This window comes from Odontesthes bonariensis, chromosome 14 (assembly GCF_027942865.1).
Source record: "Odontesthes bonariensis isolate fOdoBon6 chromosome 14, fOdoBon6.hap1, whole genome shotgun sequence".
Taxonomy (NCBI): domain Eukaryota; kingdom Metazoa; phylum Chordata; class Actinopteri; order Atheriniformes; family Atherinopsidae; genus Odontesthes; species Odontesthes bonariensis.
In genome coordinates, this window is record NC_134519.1 from 23,953,104 (window position 1) to 23,966,948 (window position 13,845).

At 41.6% G+C, this 13,845-nt stretch overlaps 1 protein-coding gene, 1 long non-coding RNA gene and 1 other non-coding gene across 3 annotated transcripts; 2 read left to right on the plus strand and 1 right to left on the minus strand.

Annotated features, from left to right (window-relative positions):
* Positions 1-1,868: 1,868 nt before the first annotated feature.
* On the plus strand, positions 1,869-7,841 carry LOC142398358 (ceramide synthase 2-like). Its single transcript, XM_075482325.1, has 11 exons — positions 1,869-2,027; positions 2,487-2,657; positions 3,301-3,418; positions 3,950-4,068; positions 4,738-4,795; positions 4,949-4,999; positions 5,513-5,605; positions 5,834-5,962; positions 6,441-6,550; positions 6,660-6,813; positions 7,131-7,841. Exons 2-11 carry the CDS (start codon positions 2,491-2,493, stop codon positions 7,329-7,331), a joined length of 1,200 nt encoding a protein of 399 aa, XP_075338440.1. The 5' UTR covers positions 1,869-2,027; positions 2,487-2,490; the 3' UTR covers positions 7,332-7,841.
* A 624-nt stretch (positions 7,842-8,465) lies between these two features.
* trnam-cau (transfer RNA methionine (anticodon CAU)) lies at positions 8,466-8,537 on the minus strand. The gene has a single exon. It is a non-coding gene; the product is annotated as a tRNA-Met (tRNA).
* Positions 8,538-12,614: 4,077 nt separating this feature from the next.
* LOC142398359 (uncharacterized) lies at positions 12,615-13,043 on the plus strand. The gene is made up of 3 exons (XR_012772784.1): positions 12,615-12,714; positions 12,833-12,911; positions 12,996-13,043. It is a non-coding gene; the product is annotated as an uncharacterized LOC142398359 (long non-coding RNA).
* Positions 13,044-13,845: the final 802 nt, after the last annotated feature.

The following is a 13,845-nucleotide window of genomic DNA, read 5'->3' on the forward strand; positions in this document are numbered from 1 at the left end:
CTGCGAATCAATCTACCGTTTTCTTGATAATACAAAAAGAAATGTGGGGCGGCCTCAGAACTCGAGCCTACGTGAGGTCACGAACTGAGAACAAAGAGAGCAGTCAGACTTTATTAACCAGAGTAATACAGTCCTCTGTGGTTGGAAGCTCACTGTAGTGCCCCCCACCTCATTAGTCTTGGACAAATTTTGCTGACAATTCACTTCCCTGGTGAAGCAACAGAAAAGGCATTCATTACCCCTCAGGCTCTCACACAAACCCCTGTACAAGCACACATTTTCGCATGCACACAGAGACGCAAATGAGGCTGGATCACAGAAAAAAAAAAAAAAAACACGACCTCAGATCGGTTGAAGGCTCAAGCTGATATGAGTGACTTATTTTCATATATTTGACATCTGATCTCTCAGCAGCGAGGTGTCTGGGCCTTTATTTCAGTGCGTGGACTTACAAATTGCTGTTCGTACAGGGGTTATAGAAACACCTTCCTACATGCAGTATGTAGGCTAACTCAGGCAGTCGGTACAAATAGATCAATATTTACAATAGGAGTAATTCAAGTGCACCCAAACACACACAGAGGGCTCCAGCGCAGCCCACACCCTAACATATGCAAATCATAGTTGTTTTGTCTCAACAACTCTAGCTTGTAGATAAGACCCTTTAAACAGCTTTTCTGGAGACATAACGCACACAAACACAGTTAGTGCTTTACACCGGTGTGCAAGACAGAAAAGCTCAGCCTCTCTGCCTAACAAAGGTGACGTTATCTGATAATCCTGGGAGAGAAGCAGAAGCTGAGCAGAAGTGAGGGGTGGGTGTTGTTTTTATGGCTAAATAAAGAGATGTGTGTAGGTGCAAGTTTTGGAGAGAAGTTTCTCAGTGGGTGTTTTAAAGAGGACTGTGGGACATCTCAGTTGGTGTTAGAGCAACGCAGAGCCCTCGGGGAAAGCGCACATATTTGTTCAGGGTCAAGTTGGGAGGGTTGACGGGCAGCCTACACACACACACCGAGAGAGGTGTGTGTTTACTTTCCTAAGCAAATTTTATAAGTCATTGAGGTGTCCCGGATTGTAGCCGTGGGGGTTGTCAGGTGCTCTCCTAGAAAGTGGAAACCCAGGAGTGGTCTGCCACGTGTCACGTGTGTAATCTGCAACGGAGCATGACGAGATGCGATGAGGTAAAGCTGGTGTTCACCTGCGGTAGGAAAGAACGAAGCACATCCACCTCACCCTGATATATAGAATACAGCATTGTAAAACTGAAAATCAAACTTGTGGTTTCCAATCTTTTGACTTCTGACGTACAAAAAGAACCTTGAGTAGCTGAGTTCATGTTCAAAATGTAAATCAATTGTTAACGGTGCCACTAAACAGGGATTCCGCCTTCAAGACCTCGAACATGTTCCTTCCCACGAATGTTTAATATCTAATGAAAATTCAAACATCAGATAAAAAGTAAAAAACTGAACACCTATTTTTTCTTCCAGCCTGCAAATTCAAAATGACTGTAGCTTCACTTCCAGCTGCGTCTACGAGGCATGAACTCAAAACTCTGCTGATAACACTCTGGGGTTGTGAGCAGTGATCCAAGTCCGAAGGCTTCACAGAAGTGAGAATGTCGGATGTCTTCACAATAAAACGGTGGCCAACGCTACATACAGAAACCTTTACCGTGTTTTGTCTGTGCAGGAAGAAAAACGGCTTTACGCTATTGTCACATATTCCTACTACAGTTCCTGACTTACATTCTGTGGAACTAAACCTGGCAGGTGTCTTTGCGATGACTTTTTGGTCCTTTAAAAGTGAAATCTTATACTGAAAACCGTGCCCTCTGCTTCCTCTCACACAGCCTAAACTTGATGGCTGTTTCTGCGCGGCTCGCTGCCTCTGCGGTTGTCTCCAGGATAACAGCGGCACCGCTGCCCCCCTCTCAGGCTCCCACTGAGTCCCTGTTTCAGTGGATATTCATACAGCTGCCTGCAGGACTGATCAGATCATCCTTTCCACAGAGCTGCTTACGAAAGGTAGGCGATGTCGCTGCTTTGAGACCGTCTCTTTGAACGGCTTCACCGGGTCAGTGAGTTTTGCTGTGGACATGAATATCTCCTATAGCCGCGCAGCACTTTATCTTTTTAAAACATGAGCCAAATGTGGACTTTTTTTTTTATTCATGTTGTTGTTTGTGATAGATTATGAGCACATTTTAAGGCATTTGTTCACACTGCCTTAAGACATTTTGCAGTATGGGTAGTATGGTTATGATAAGCCATCACAGGATTGACGCTCTCCCTCCATCACGTGACACCCAACCTGAGCCCGTGCATAGAAAAGGTGACCTCTGAGGTCTCTGAAGCCTCCCAAAAGAAAGAAAGGAAAAAAAACTTCCTCCACACACCCAGGAGTGTGTGTTCCAGACTGACACCATGTTTGGTTATATTTCTGCTCTGCACTTTCCCCCGTCACCTATCCCTGTCTGTCCTCAGAAAAATGGACCTGCTGCCAGACCTTTGGAGGCAGGACTACTGGCTTCCTCCTGGTGTGACCTGGGGAGACATGGAGCAGCTGGCGGACTCTGAAAGACCGCGACCCCAGGACCTTCTCATAGCTCTGCCCCTCGCTCTGGGCTTTATTGCTGTGCGCTATGTGTTTGAGAGGTACAAGTTAATTGGGAGAGTGGAGCAGGCATTGTTGTTATCAGGAAACAAAGGCTATGGGGACCAGAGAGAGAAAAACAAGAGGCAAGAGATGGAGAGGATCACCAATGCTGTTAGCCGACCAAGTCCTGAATGCATGCAGTGATCCTCATTCTGAACTTTATTTTCTGTAAAGCTATCAGTAAAGCAGTGGTCTATTTCTGTTTAAGTTGTGAGCAGATCGCTGATTAGGAGGGTATGACAAGCCTCACAGACACTGGCACTGCCACTTCCTCGCACTTTGTGATTGGTCGATTGGTATCCACAGTGGGTTTCTGTCTCTAGCATTCACAGGAAGGGAAGAAAGCACATGACTCCTGTGGCTCTTTAGAGAGACAAACTGTCATATGATTGTTATTGGCCAAACAAACCAAAATTACATGAAAGAAACCTGATTTACAACTTTGTGACACTGCTTCATCAGATAGTGTCATGAGTGTTTAAAGTAAGAAATACAAAACAATGCATTTGCACACAAGCTCAAACAGCTGTAACTTGGATCGTTGTAGACGGTATTTTATAGCTAAAACAACAACTGCAGGCTGGCTCGCTTGACCATCCTCTGGCATTTGTGTAAACTGTCTTTTGTCCTCCTCATCCCCAGGTTTTTTGCCCCACCCATAGGCAGGTGTCTCGGAGTGAAGAATAGACTGCAAGTGGCCGCTGCCTCCTCCCCACACCTGGAGTCGTTTTACACCCAGAGGAGCCGGCAGCCAACACAGGTGAGTCTGAAAAGGCCTCCGCACATGTAAACATGCTGCTTAAAAAGCAGCTGTAAGCTTCACACAATCCTCACTGTGACATGTAGACACATATTATTCTTTAGGATGCCCCCCCCCAATAATAGATCATCATAAATTACAAAGGTAGGCTATAATCCGATGAACTTATAAATCAGTTCCGACTTTAAATGTGCCAATTTGTTATTCTCACAGAAAAAAAGGAACAAGTTGTTTTGTTTTCAAGCTGAGGGGGGTGACACACATCATGTGTACAGCGGTCACATTTATCTTCATGTGTACACAAAGTTTTGATAAGAATTAAAAAACTCACTTAAGTTCATGATGTGACTGAAGAGCACTTCAGAAACATCTGCTGGGTAGTTTAGAGGTGTCTGACGGACAAAACTCTAACAGCCTTTATCCGTCATGTTGTGCCGCTTTTCCTTTTTTCTTTTTTTTTTTCTGAAATATCCTTTCATCCCAATTTTTTTTCTGCTCATCTCCTTATTATTCGTGCTGTTGTTGTTTCAGAGTGAAATTGTCAGTTTGATGCTGTCGAGCGGCAAAACCCGGAGACAGATCGAGAGCTGGTTCAGACGCCGCAGGAACCAGGACAGGCCCAGTCAAACCAAGAAGTTCGGTGAAGCTGCGTTAGTGACTGCCCTTTTTTTTTTAAAACACTTTATTTTGGATTTTTTCATCTTATAAACAAAAATGATACAGATGCATGTTTTTAAGCAGTCCAATACCTACAGCATATGGTACAACGAACAATTCTACCAGACTGCCGAGATAAGAGATCACATATTCCCCCCACCCACCTCCCTTCACAAAGAAGAACAACTAAATAAAAACTACAATTCCTAACAATGGAGACCAAAAAAAACAACAAAAAAAGAAGAAAAAAAAAAACAAAAAACAAATAAATACATAAATACATTTAAAAAAAAAGGGGTCAAAATAAATCAGGCGCTATCAATTAGAATCGCTGCATCCCACGCTACGCAACACTCAGCTCCAGACACAATCATCCTCAAATTGTTAAATCCAGCCCGCAGTTCTCTACGTGTGTGATGAAAGGCTGCCAGGCCTTGTAAAATCTATCAGTCGATCCCCTCAGAGTGGACCGGACTTTCTGCAGCGCGCCTTTTTACGAGCTACAGATGACTTACCTTAGAAGAACCTCTGTCACCCCTCGCTGAAGAATCCACAGTCAGAGCAGAGAAGCCGTTTGAGTAATGTTGCAGGCACTGCTGCTGCAAAAAGAGCCATGTCTTTTTGTTCGGTCGTGATGTCTGATCTCAAGTGTTAATTTGCAGGTGGAGGTTCTTTTTCTACCTCACAGCGTTCATGGTTGGATTGGCCTGCTTAATCAATGTGAGTATGAGTTAAGAAGACACTGTTAAAAATATGATTTGGAATTAGGTTGAAGCAGATAGAATTTGAAAATGAATTGTAATTGCTCTCCATTCATACATTTTGGACCGTTCTGATTTCTTTTTCAATCTTTTTGTGTCCTTCTCTGAACAGAGACCCTGGTTCTGGGACCACAGGGAATGTTGGAGGCAGTATCCAGTTCAGGTGAAAATATACAACATTGACAATGAAATCTCGCTTCTCTGCCCACTCTGTACTTTGATATTCAACTCATACCTTTAGGTGAACTAAGATAAAGTCTAAATAGGTTTTTTTTTCCTCCTTCGTTTATTCAAGTGTTACACCTGAGCTCACTTCTTGTCTTGTTTTAGCTGTCCAACAGCTCAAAGGAGAAATACATTCAGTTAATCAATCATCTGTATATATGTTGGTAAACTTTCAACCTTTTGACCCACTAATTCAACGTATTTCAGCTTTATTTATATATATTCTCTGTGCCTTCCGTTCTTTAGAGTGGAGGTGCTTTCAACACAAACTGAATGGCAAATCTTCTTTGAAATGATGGTTCACAGCTGCAGACTGCAGTTCCTGCTCCTCTACTTTTAAAAAGTGTAAAATAAAGCTGTACAGCTGATCTTTCCCTGGCTGACGTGGAGACTCATTCTGTGACAAAATGAATCTTTTAGATTAAGATTTTGTCTCTGACTTCATCCTCAGCCCATGGAGAGAGCTCACTTCTGGTACTACATGCTGGAGTTGGGGTTTTATGTCTCTCTGCTCCTCCGGATCTCCGTGGACATCAAAAGGAAGGTGAAGCCGCCGACATTCCTTCATTGCTAAATGTTACATTTCCCCTTCAGAGAGGTGCCTAAAAGGATTTTGTTTGCTTCAACTTGATTATTTCTCACGCTTCATTCCTTTCCCTTCTGTTTTAATGAGTAACCTCAGCCAAACATGTTAATGAGTAACTAAAAGACCATATTTTCCTATTGACGCACATTTCAGCCTGCAGAGACATTGATATGCTTGCTTTGGCAGGATTTTAAAGAACAAGTGATCCATCATTTGGCGACCATCTTCCTGCTCAGTTTCTCCTATTGCGCCAATTACATTCGCATCGGCACCTTGGTCATGCTGCTCCATGACTCCTCCGACATCCTACTCGAGGTAACGACCTTACAAATATACTGAGACCCTTCAGAGCAAGTCATCGTAGAGCTCCTCTCGATATTGGCTAGTTTTTCTACCCCAGCGTAGGCTTACCAAAGTGAGAAGTTCTCACAACACTTCAGGCTGTTCTAAGAAAAGTATCTACCTTTAGGTCTCTGTAGCAACCTGCAAAGACCACAGCAGCCTGTCGTGACCTTTGTTTACCTGCACAAAGGAAATGTTTGTACATAAGCAATAGATCAAATCTGAGCTGTGCTTGATTTATGGACTCAGTAAAGCACATGAAAGTAAAAAGTATAGAGGCTAATGATGCTGATACCATGTCACTAAACAGCACAGAGCACTGGGGACATGCACTTTGCTGCTCTAATTCTCCACGTTGGCTCATTAGCCCTTCTGCAAAGTGCTTTGACTGAAAGTGGAGCTACAGTACTCGCAATCGTCTGTATTGTACCAATCTTTATTCTTTCTACAGTCTGCCAAGATGTTCAACTACGGCACAGGCTGGAGGAAGACATGTGACTCGCTGTTTGTTGTGTTTACTGTGGTTTTCCTTGTGACTCGACTGGTGATTTTCCCCAGCAAGTAAGAATCATTTTTCCCCTTTTTGTCAATAAACTATTTAATACTTCAGCACAGGTGACTTATATGCCTGTTGTTGGAAACTTGACTCCAGCTGTTCGATTACTTACAGAATCATTCGTACCACCCTGCTTCTGTCCATGGAGGTGTTTGAGCCCTTTGCCGGCTACTACCTCTTTAACCTCCTGTTGATGGTGCTGCAAGCTCTTCACGTCTTCTGGGCAGGCTTGATCTTACGCATGGTTTATAAGTTCCTGAAAGGCAAGGTGAGTGAGAATTATGTTCATCTTTTCAAAGAAGTGGAAAATTGCTAAATCATCTTGGCTCATTTAGAAACAAAACAACACAGCATGAAGCAAGCTCGCATGTATGAAGTGAAATGCAAGGGAGCGTGGAGCAACATTAACCACATTCCATTAACATTAGATATGCATAATCTAGGACTGAGGCACGTCTTGCTTGTTTTGCATGCTGACCCCCAGTTATGATTGGGATGCCATTTCTTATTGTGACTTAACATCCAAGGGTGTGTCCTCTCCTCATCCTTCAATTTAAAACCTTTCGCATCTGTCCCTTCCTGCAGCTGGAAAAAGATGAACGCAGCGACGAAGAAAGCGAAGCTGAAGAGGAAGAGGAGGACAAAGGAGGAGAAGCTGACTGTTATTGGGGAAAGAGTCAAGAAACCCTGAACTCTAAACTCTCAATGCTGACCACCAGTTGTGTCCTTAATAACTTGACCCACCACAGGTCCTCCGTTGCTGACAGAATGCGTAAAGCTCAGTAAGGGCTATTTCTGTTCAGCCTCAATTTTGCATTGTCAAGATTATCCCAGACTTTGCTACATCCTTAAATACATAACATTGCGTTCCATCACATATGACATCCCTTTGTACGCCATACTCTCTGTGCTTCAGTCACTATTAAGTGCAATTAAGCCATTAAGGGCCAGACATAGGTGGTTATATTTTCCTCAAACACACATTCTAGCAGAGGATGGTTTTAATCCATTGACCTCTAATGAGCCCAGGAGAGTTCCATTCTCTGTCTATGCAAAATATTGTTATGGTCACTGAATTCTCATCTGTCATTAACGACAGTAACGACGGAAAATATCACTAATGAAGTGTGTTGGTGTTGCACGTGCAGCGCATGCATTGTTCACCGAAGAGGACGCGCGTTGCCTCGTGCCACACAACACTGGGACCTACTTTTCTGTATTTTGAAGTAGTGAATTTTACATACTTGCAGCTGACATTCAAATTTTGTAAATAAAGAAATGATTTTGCTTTCTGAATCTTTCTCTTGTGCTGTTTAAAACATGGAAACGGTGTTGGTAGATAATTCTGAATAACAGTTTAAGTAACCCCTATTTCATTCTTTCTTTTTCAGTCTTTTTCTTTACAGTATATTCAAGCCTCTGTCTTAGTTCACTCATAAGAAGTCAGCACACACATACCATCTACAGAGCAAATTAAATGAACCAGTTAATACCCAATTCGCTGAAGAGGACATTTAGTATATTTTAATCTAACACATTACGCGTAGCCACAGACTGGAATCATGCTTACAGCATCGCCTACAGTACAACGGCATCTGGTGGCTCTTGCGAGGATTACACCTTCGGACTCCGTGCCAATCTGAAAGAATGAATAAATGAGTGACTGATTCAAAGATGATTTGTCACATATAATGAGCATTTAAATTAGCGGGAATCTTTTTGAAAACATTCAGAAGCTTTAAAGGGCTTTTTTTTGTTGGTAAAACTGTTCCAGTTTTGAAAAAACAAGCAGCCCTTTATAATGATTGTCAACTCAGTCGTACCTTAGTTATGATTACGGGAATCAGACGTGTCAATAAGATTTTTAGTTGTGTAGAAAGTTGTTGAAAAAGGCAAGAAAATGGGAGGAAGAAAAACACTTAGCAGAGGATGGTTTCGATCCATCGACCTCTGGGTTATGGGCCCAGCACGCTTCCGCTGCGCCACTCTGCTGCAATATCATGTTGTTGATATAGTGCTTCTTGATCTGTAAGGGTAGCGAGTACTGGTATTTTGTATATGACTGTTTCTCCTTTAACCTGAAGTGGAAGAACTCTAAAACTTTTTTTTATTTTCAGGGACCGAGCAGTGAAACTGCAAGGACCCTATTGTTTATAGGGTTTATTATTATTATTATTATTATTATTGTTCTTTCTTATTCTTTGCAAAAGGTACTAGAAAACTGATGAAATTTTGCAAGCACCACCTGCTAGTCGACGACATGAAAAAATCTAAACTTTATACTTTTGGGAGTCGCTCATTGACTCTGTAGCGCCCCCTACGATGCTTAAAAATGGTCCCCGCATTGGGATTAGTTTCACGTGGAACGACGAAATTCGGTACACTCATTCGCACAAAAAGTCTCATGCCGCCATGGACTCACTTCCACAGGAAGGCGGTCATTTTGGATGGAAAGTGCGTTTTCGTGCCATTTTTGCCCGATTCCACGCCTTGCATATGATCGAACTCGTCCTACAGATTTATTGCTACAGACATCAAACTTGGCCAGGTTACTCTTAAGACATTGGGGGGGGGGGGGGGGGGGGGGGGGGGGGGGACCATGGAGAAACCTTTTTAAAACTTAAAGGGCGTGGCCGTGGCGACGCCTCAAAGTTTGATGACTCGCCATCACTCGCCACAAAAAAATGAAGTCGCTTATAACTCCCACAAACATTATCCAATCTGTCCCAAACTTCATACGGTGAATGCTGGACCCAGCCTGAACGCACACATATAACATAGTGACATCCATCTATAGCGCCACCTGCTGGGGGTGGGAAACGTCTTGTTTTTTCCACACCTCGCATTTCAACAAACTCCTCCTACAGATTTAATGGTAACAACTCCAAACTTGGCCAGGTTACTCTTAAGACATGAGGGGGAAAATTAAAGCTGCAGTCTGCAACTCTTTTTCAAGCATAATGCCTAGAACTGTCCGGGGATTCTGAAAGTAGTATATTAAATACCCCAATACAAAAAAAATTAGTTCTCTAGGTCCCCTACATGTCCCGCTAGGTCCCTCCAAAGCCAGCAGGTTTGTTTACAAAATTGCAGATCGGACCGGTAAAAGGTAACCAATCAGGTTACGAGCTGGGCTCTACTGCCTGTCAATCACCGATTGTGCATGCGCGATACAAGGTAGGCTCGTCCCCACGCTTATTTATCTCTAGACTATTGAACTTCATTACGGGCTAGTCCACTTACTGTGTCTTCCATGATCGCAAATGACAGGTGAATTGATGAATGAGGAGTCGTGTACGCGCATCTGTCTACGTGCACGAGTTCTCATGTGTTTTGATGGGGCGGGACAGGAAGTACGACGCTGAAGTTGGCATCCGATTCGCCAGCCTCCGATTCGCGCATTAAAGGGGTGGGCATAAAGGGCCATTTCACTGCTTTTTTTGCATTTTGATCGACCAAAACAAGGTCCTGTATGGAAACTACAAAAGTTACACTGATCAAATCTGGATGGAATTATTCTAAAGAGGTTGTAGATTCATTAAAACCTTGTTTGGGATTTGTGAAACCTTTTTCTGATTTGTGAAAATACAGAACAGGGCCATTCACTGCTTTTTTGGTATTCTTATCACCCTGAACTGGGTCCTGTATGGAAACTACATTACTTAGACTGCTCAAACCTGGATAGAATTATTCTAAAGAGGGTACAGAGTCTTTAAAACACATTTTATTATTTGTGAAAACTTTATTTGGTCATTGAAAATTCAAAAAGTTCCTCTGAGCTTTCTTTCTTCTTTTCATTTGGACCATCCAAAACCAGAACCTGTATGAAAAATTATTAAATATGGGTTTAATCATTGATCACATGATATAAATGATATCAAACACACTTTAGAATTTGTGAAACCTTTCTTTGTCCCAAAATTCACAGGAGTCCTCGCCTCTCCATGTTCATTTTAATTTCCATGAGGATCTCTTGTCTTTCACTACATAGGAAAAAGAAAAAGTTCATGCATTTTACGTCACTAACTACTTACAAGAGTCTTCTTCACTTGTTGACTTTATTATCATGTTCTTTTATCTAGAAACAATGACTTCTCTCACCTTTCTTCCATCTGCCCGTGGTCAACCTCTGCCACCGATTCAATCACTTCCAGAGCCTTTATTGTTGCCTGCATCAGACATCCCATAGTCCAACCATTAATATGCCCTATTCTGTATTGGATGCTTTGATGAAATCTGCATCACACATTTATTGCTGTCATCTCATTGATCTTTCCACTAACATGTGCTATCATTTCAGACCCTGCTTGTCTTCTCCTGCTCCCATCATAGTCATCTTACCTCCCATCTGAGTGCAGACAGGACCTTCTTCATCCCTTTATTAACACTATCTTAGATGTCTGTAAAACAACTGTTCAACATTGTCTTTGCCTTGCAGCCCTTTAGCCTATTTGTGAATGTGATAACCTGCCATTGTAATAATGAGATTAAAAACTGTCTATTTGGCTAAAGTTTGTTTCCAGTTGCCATTTTACAAGACACGTCAAGAAAATAAAAATTTATTTTATTTGACATATTTAATGTAAAATAATGGGTGGTTAAGACCAACAGTAATCATTAGGTTGTGCTTACATGATTTAGAATACTGTACATGGACATATGTCTCTGTTAGGATGGCCATGTAGCAGCTGGATACGCAAGGTAGGAGGCTTGAGGCAGAGGTAGTGATGAACCAAGCGGGTGTTTTATTCACCAACATTTACATCAATCATACACTTTAACATGGACACATACTGCGGACCAGGAGCACTGTGGTCCTAGCAGCATTAGTAGCAACAGGACCAACTCTCTCACGTGGTACAACTGGCAGCCTTATATCCTACTCTGGCTCCACCAACCAAACCCCTAGGGGATTCTGCTTCTCCCATTACACATCCCCATAACAACAACACACAAAAACCTTAAAATACATTTACCCTCTATTATAAAATCAATCAATTCCTAGCATGTCTAAACAAAAGTACCAAATCTACCAAAGACTTCCCCTAACTGATTCTGGTGCACTCCCCCCTACACTAATCAGCACATGGTACGACCCGGAACCTTCAAACGCTGCAGACTGAATGTAGGGACTCTTTTGACTGAGCACCCTGGAGAGGAGACATAGGTGAATGACTTTACACACAAATTTCAGAATTCACAATTCCAAACAGCATAGTCACCTCACAGTTTATCACATCCTTTAGCTACATGTATCCTTATCACAGAGCATTTCAGGCTACTAACTGACTGGATGTTTCCCTTTACAGGCCTGGTCCCCCCTCACTCCCCGCTGAGGGCAACACAGGACCTGCACACCCACCTGTTGTTAATATACACATTCAATAAAACATTTGACAATTTATTTATGCCACGTTATTAAAAATACTACTCATGTGACCTCAAAGACCAAAAGTCAGTAATGAAGATTACCTTCATTACAGTAGCCCATTTTCCCATTGTAATTTATTTTACTCTACTCTGGAGCCACAACAACACTACACATTTTTAACTGACCAAACTACACACTGTTCTATCTATATTACAACAACTTAACAAGAAGTTTATTTCTCACTGGCAACCACTTGAAGATATGAAGAAATAGTTTAACCCAAAAGACATCTTCAACATTCCAGAAAGACAAATCTTGATTAAGTAAATGTATTTCAACCTTACATTCACAAATTGTCTGGTATAGGGTGAACTCTAACAGCAAAATGTAATGTTTAATATCCAATTCATCAGTGCACATAACACATAATGGCAAAATACTATGGGTTTGATAGACGATATAATTAGGAAGTTGTGGTACAGTATCTAAGATAGTGTTAATGAAGGGATGAAGAAGGTCCTGTCTGCACTCAGATGGGAGGTAAGATGACTATGATGGGAGCAGGAGAAGACAAGCAGGGTCTGAAATGATAGCACATGTTAGTGGAAAGATTAATGAGATGACAGCAATAAATGTGTGATGCAGATTTCATTAAAGCATCTAATACAGAATAGGGCATATTAATGGTTGGACTATGGGATGTCTGATGCAGGCAACAATAAAGGCTCTGGAAGTAGTCAGAAAAATGAAACGGATTGAATCGGTGGCAGAGGTTGACCACGGGCAGATGGAAGAAAGGTGAGAGAAGTCATTGTTTCTAGATAAAAGAACATGATAATAAAGTCAACAAGTGAAGAAGACTCTTGTAAGTAGTTAGTGACGTAAAATGCATGAACTTTTTCTTTTTCCTATGTAGTGAAAGACAAGAGATCCTCATGGAAATTAAAATGAACATGGAGAGGCGAGGACTTCTGTGAATTTTGGGACAAAGAAAGGTTTCACAAATTCTAAAGTGTGTTTGATATCATTTATATCATGTGATCAATGATTAAACCCATATTTAATCATTTTTCATACAGGTTCTGGTTTTGGATGGTCCAAATGAAAAGAAGAAAGAAAGCTCAGAGGAACTTTTTGAATTTTCAATGACCAAATAAAGTTTTCACAAATAATAAAATGTGTTTTAAAGACTCTGTACCCTCTTTAGAATAATTCTATCCAGATTTGAGAAGTCTAAGTAATGTAGTTTCCATACAGGACCCAGTTCAGGGTGATAAGAATACCAAAAAAGCAGTGAAATGGCCCTGTTCTGTATTTTCACAAATCAGAAAAAGGTTTCACAAATCCCAAACGAGGTTTTGATGAACCTATAGCCTCTTTAGAATAATTATATCAAGATTTGAGCTGTCTAAGTAATGTAGTTTCCATACAGGACCCAGTTCAGGGTGATAAGAATACCAAAAAAGCAGTGAAATGGCCCTGTTCTGTATTTTCACAAATCAGAAAAAGGTGTCACAAATCCCAAACAAGATTTTAATGAATCTACAACCTCTTTAGAATAATTCCATCCAGATTTGAGCAGTGTAACTTTTGTAGTTTCCATACAGGACCTTGTTTTGGTCGATCAAAATGCAAAAAAGCAGTGAAATGGCCCTTTATGCCCACCCCTTTAATGCGTGAATCGGATGCCAACTTCAGCGTCGTACAGGAAGTTGAATAACTTTTTATTTTTCGGTTAAAAAATAAGCATTTCTTGCATTTTGCGACTACGGAGGTCACCGTTTTCAGCTTCAAGCGTTCTGATAGATCATGTAAACTCTTAAAATGCCAAAAATTAGGACTTTACGTATAACAACAACAAATCCTGCAGACTGCTAGCCTGGCTGACGCGTCCACAATCTCGATGAGATGGTGGTCTGGGAACTAGGT

Excerpts from the sequence above, each read along its gene's own strand:
- LOC142398358 (XM_075482325.1), top strand. The coding sequence starts at position 2,491 with ATGGACCTGCTGCCAGACCTTTGGAGGCAGGACTACTGGCTTCCTCCT. Across the intron at positions 3,419-3,949 it reads GGAGCCGGCAGCCAACACAG|AGTGAAATTGTCAGTTTGAT; the intron begins GTGAGTCTGAAA and ends TTGTTGTTTCAG. Across the intron at positions 4,069-4,737 it reads AAGAAGTTCGGTGAAGCTGC|GTGGAGGTTCTTTTTCTACC; the intron begins GTTAGTGACTGC and ends GTTAATTTGCAG.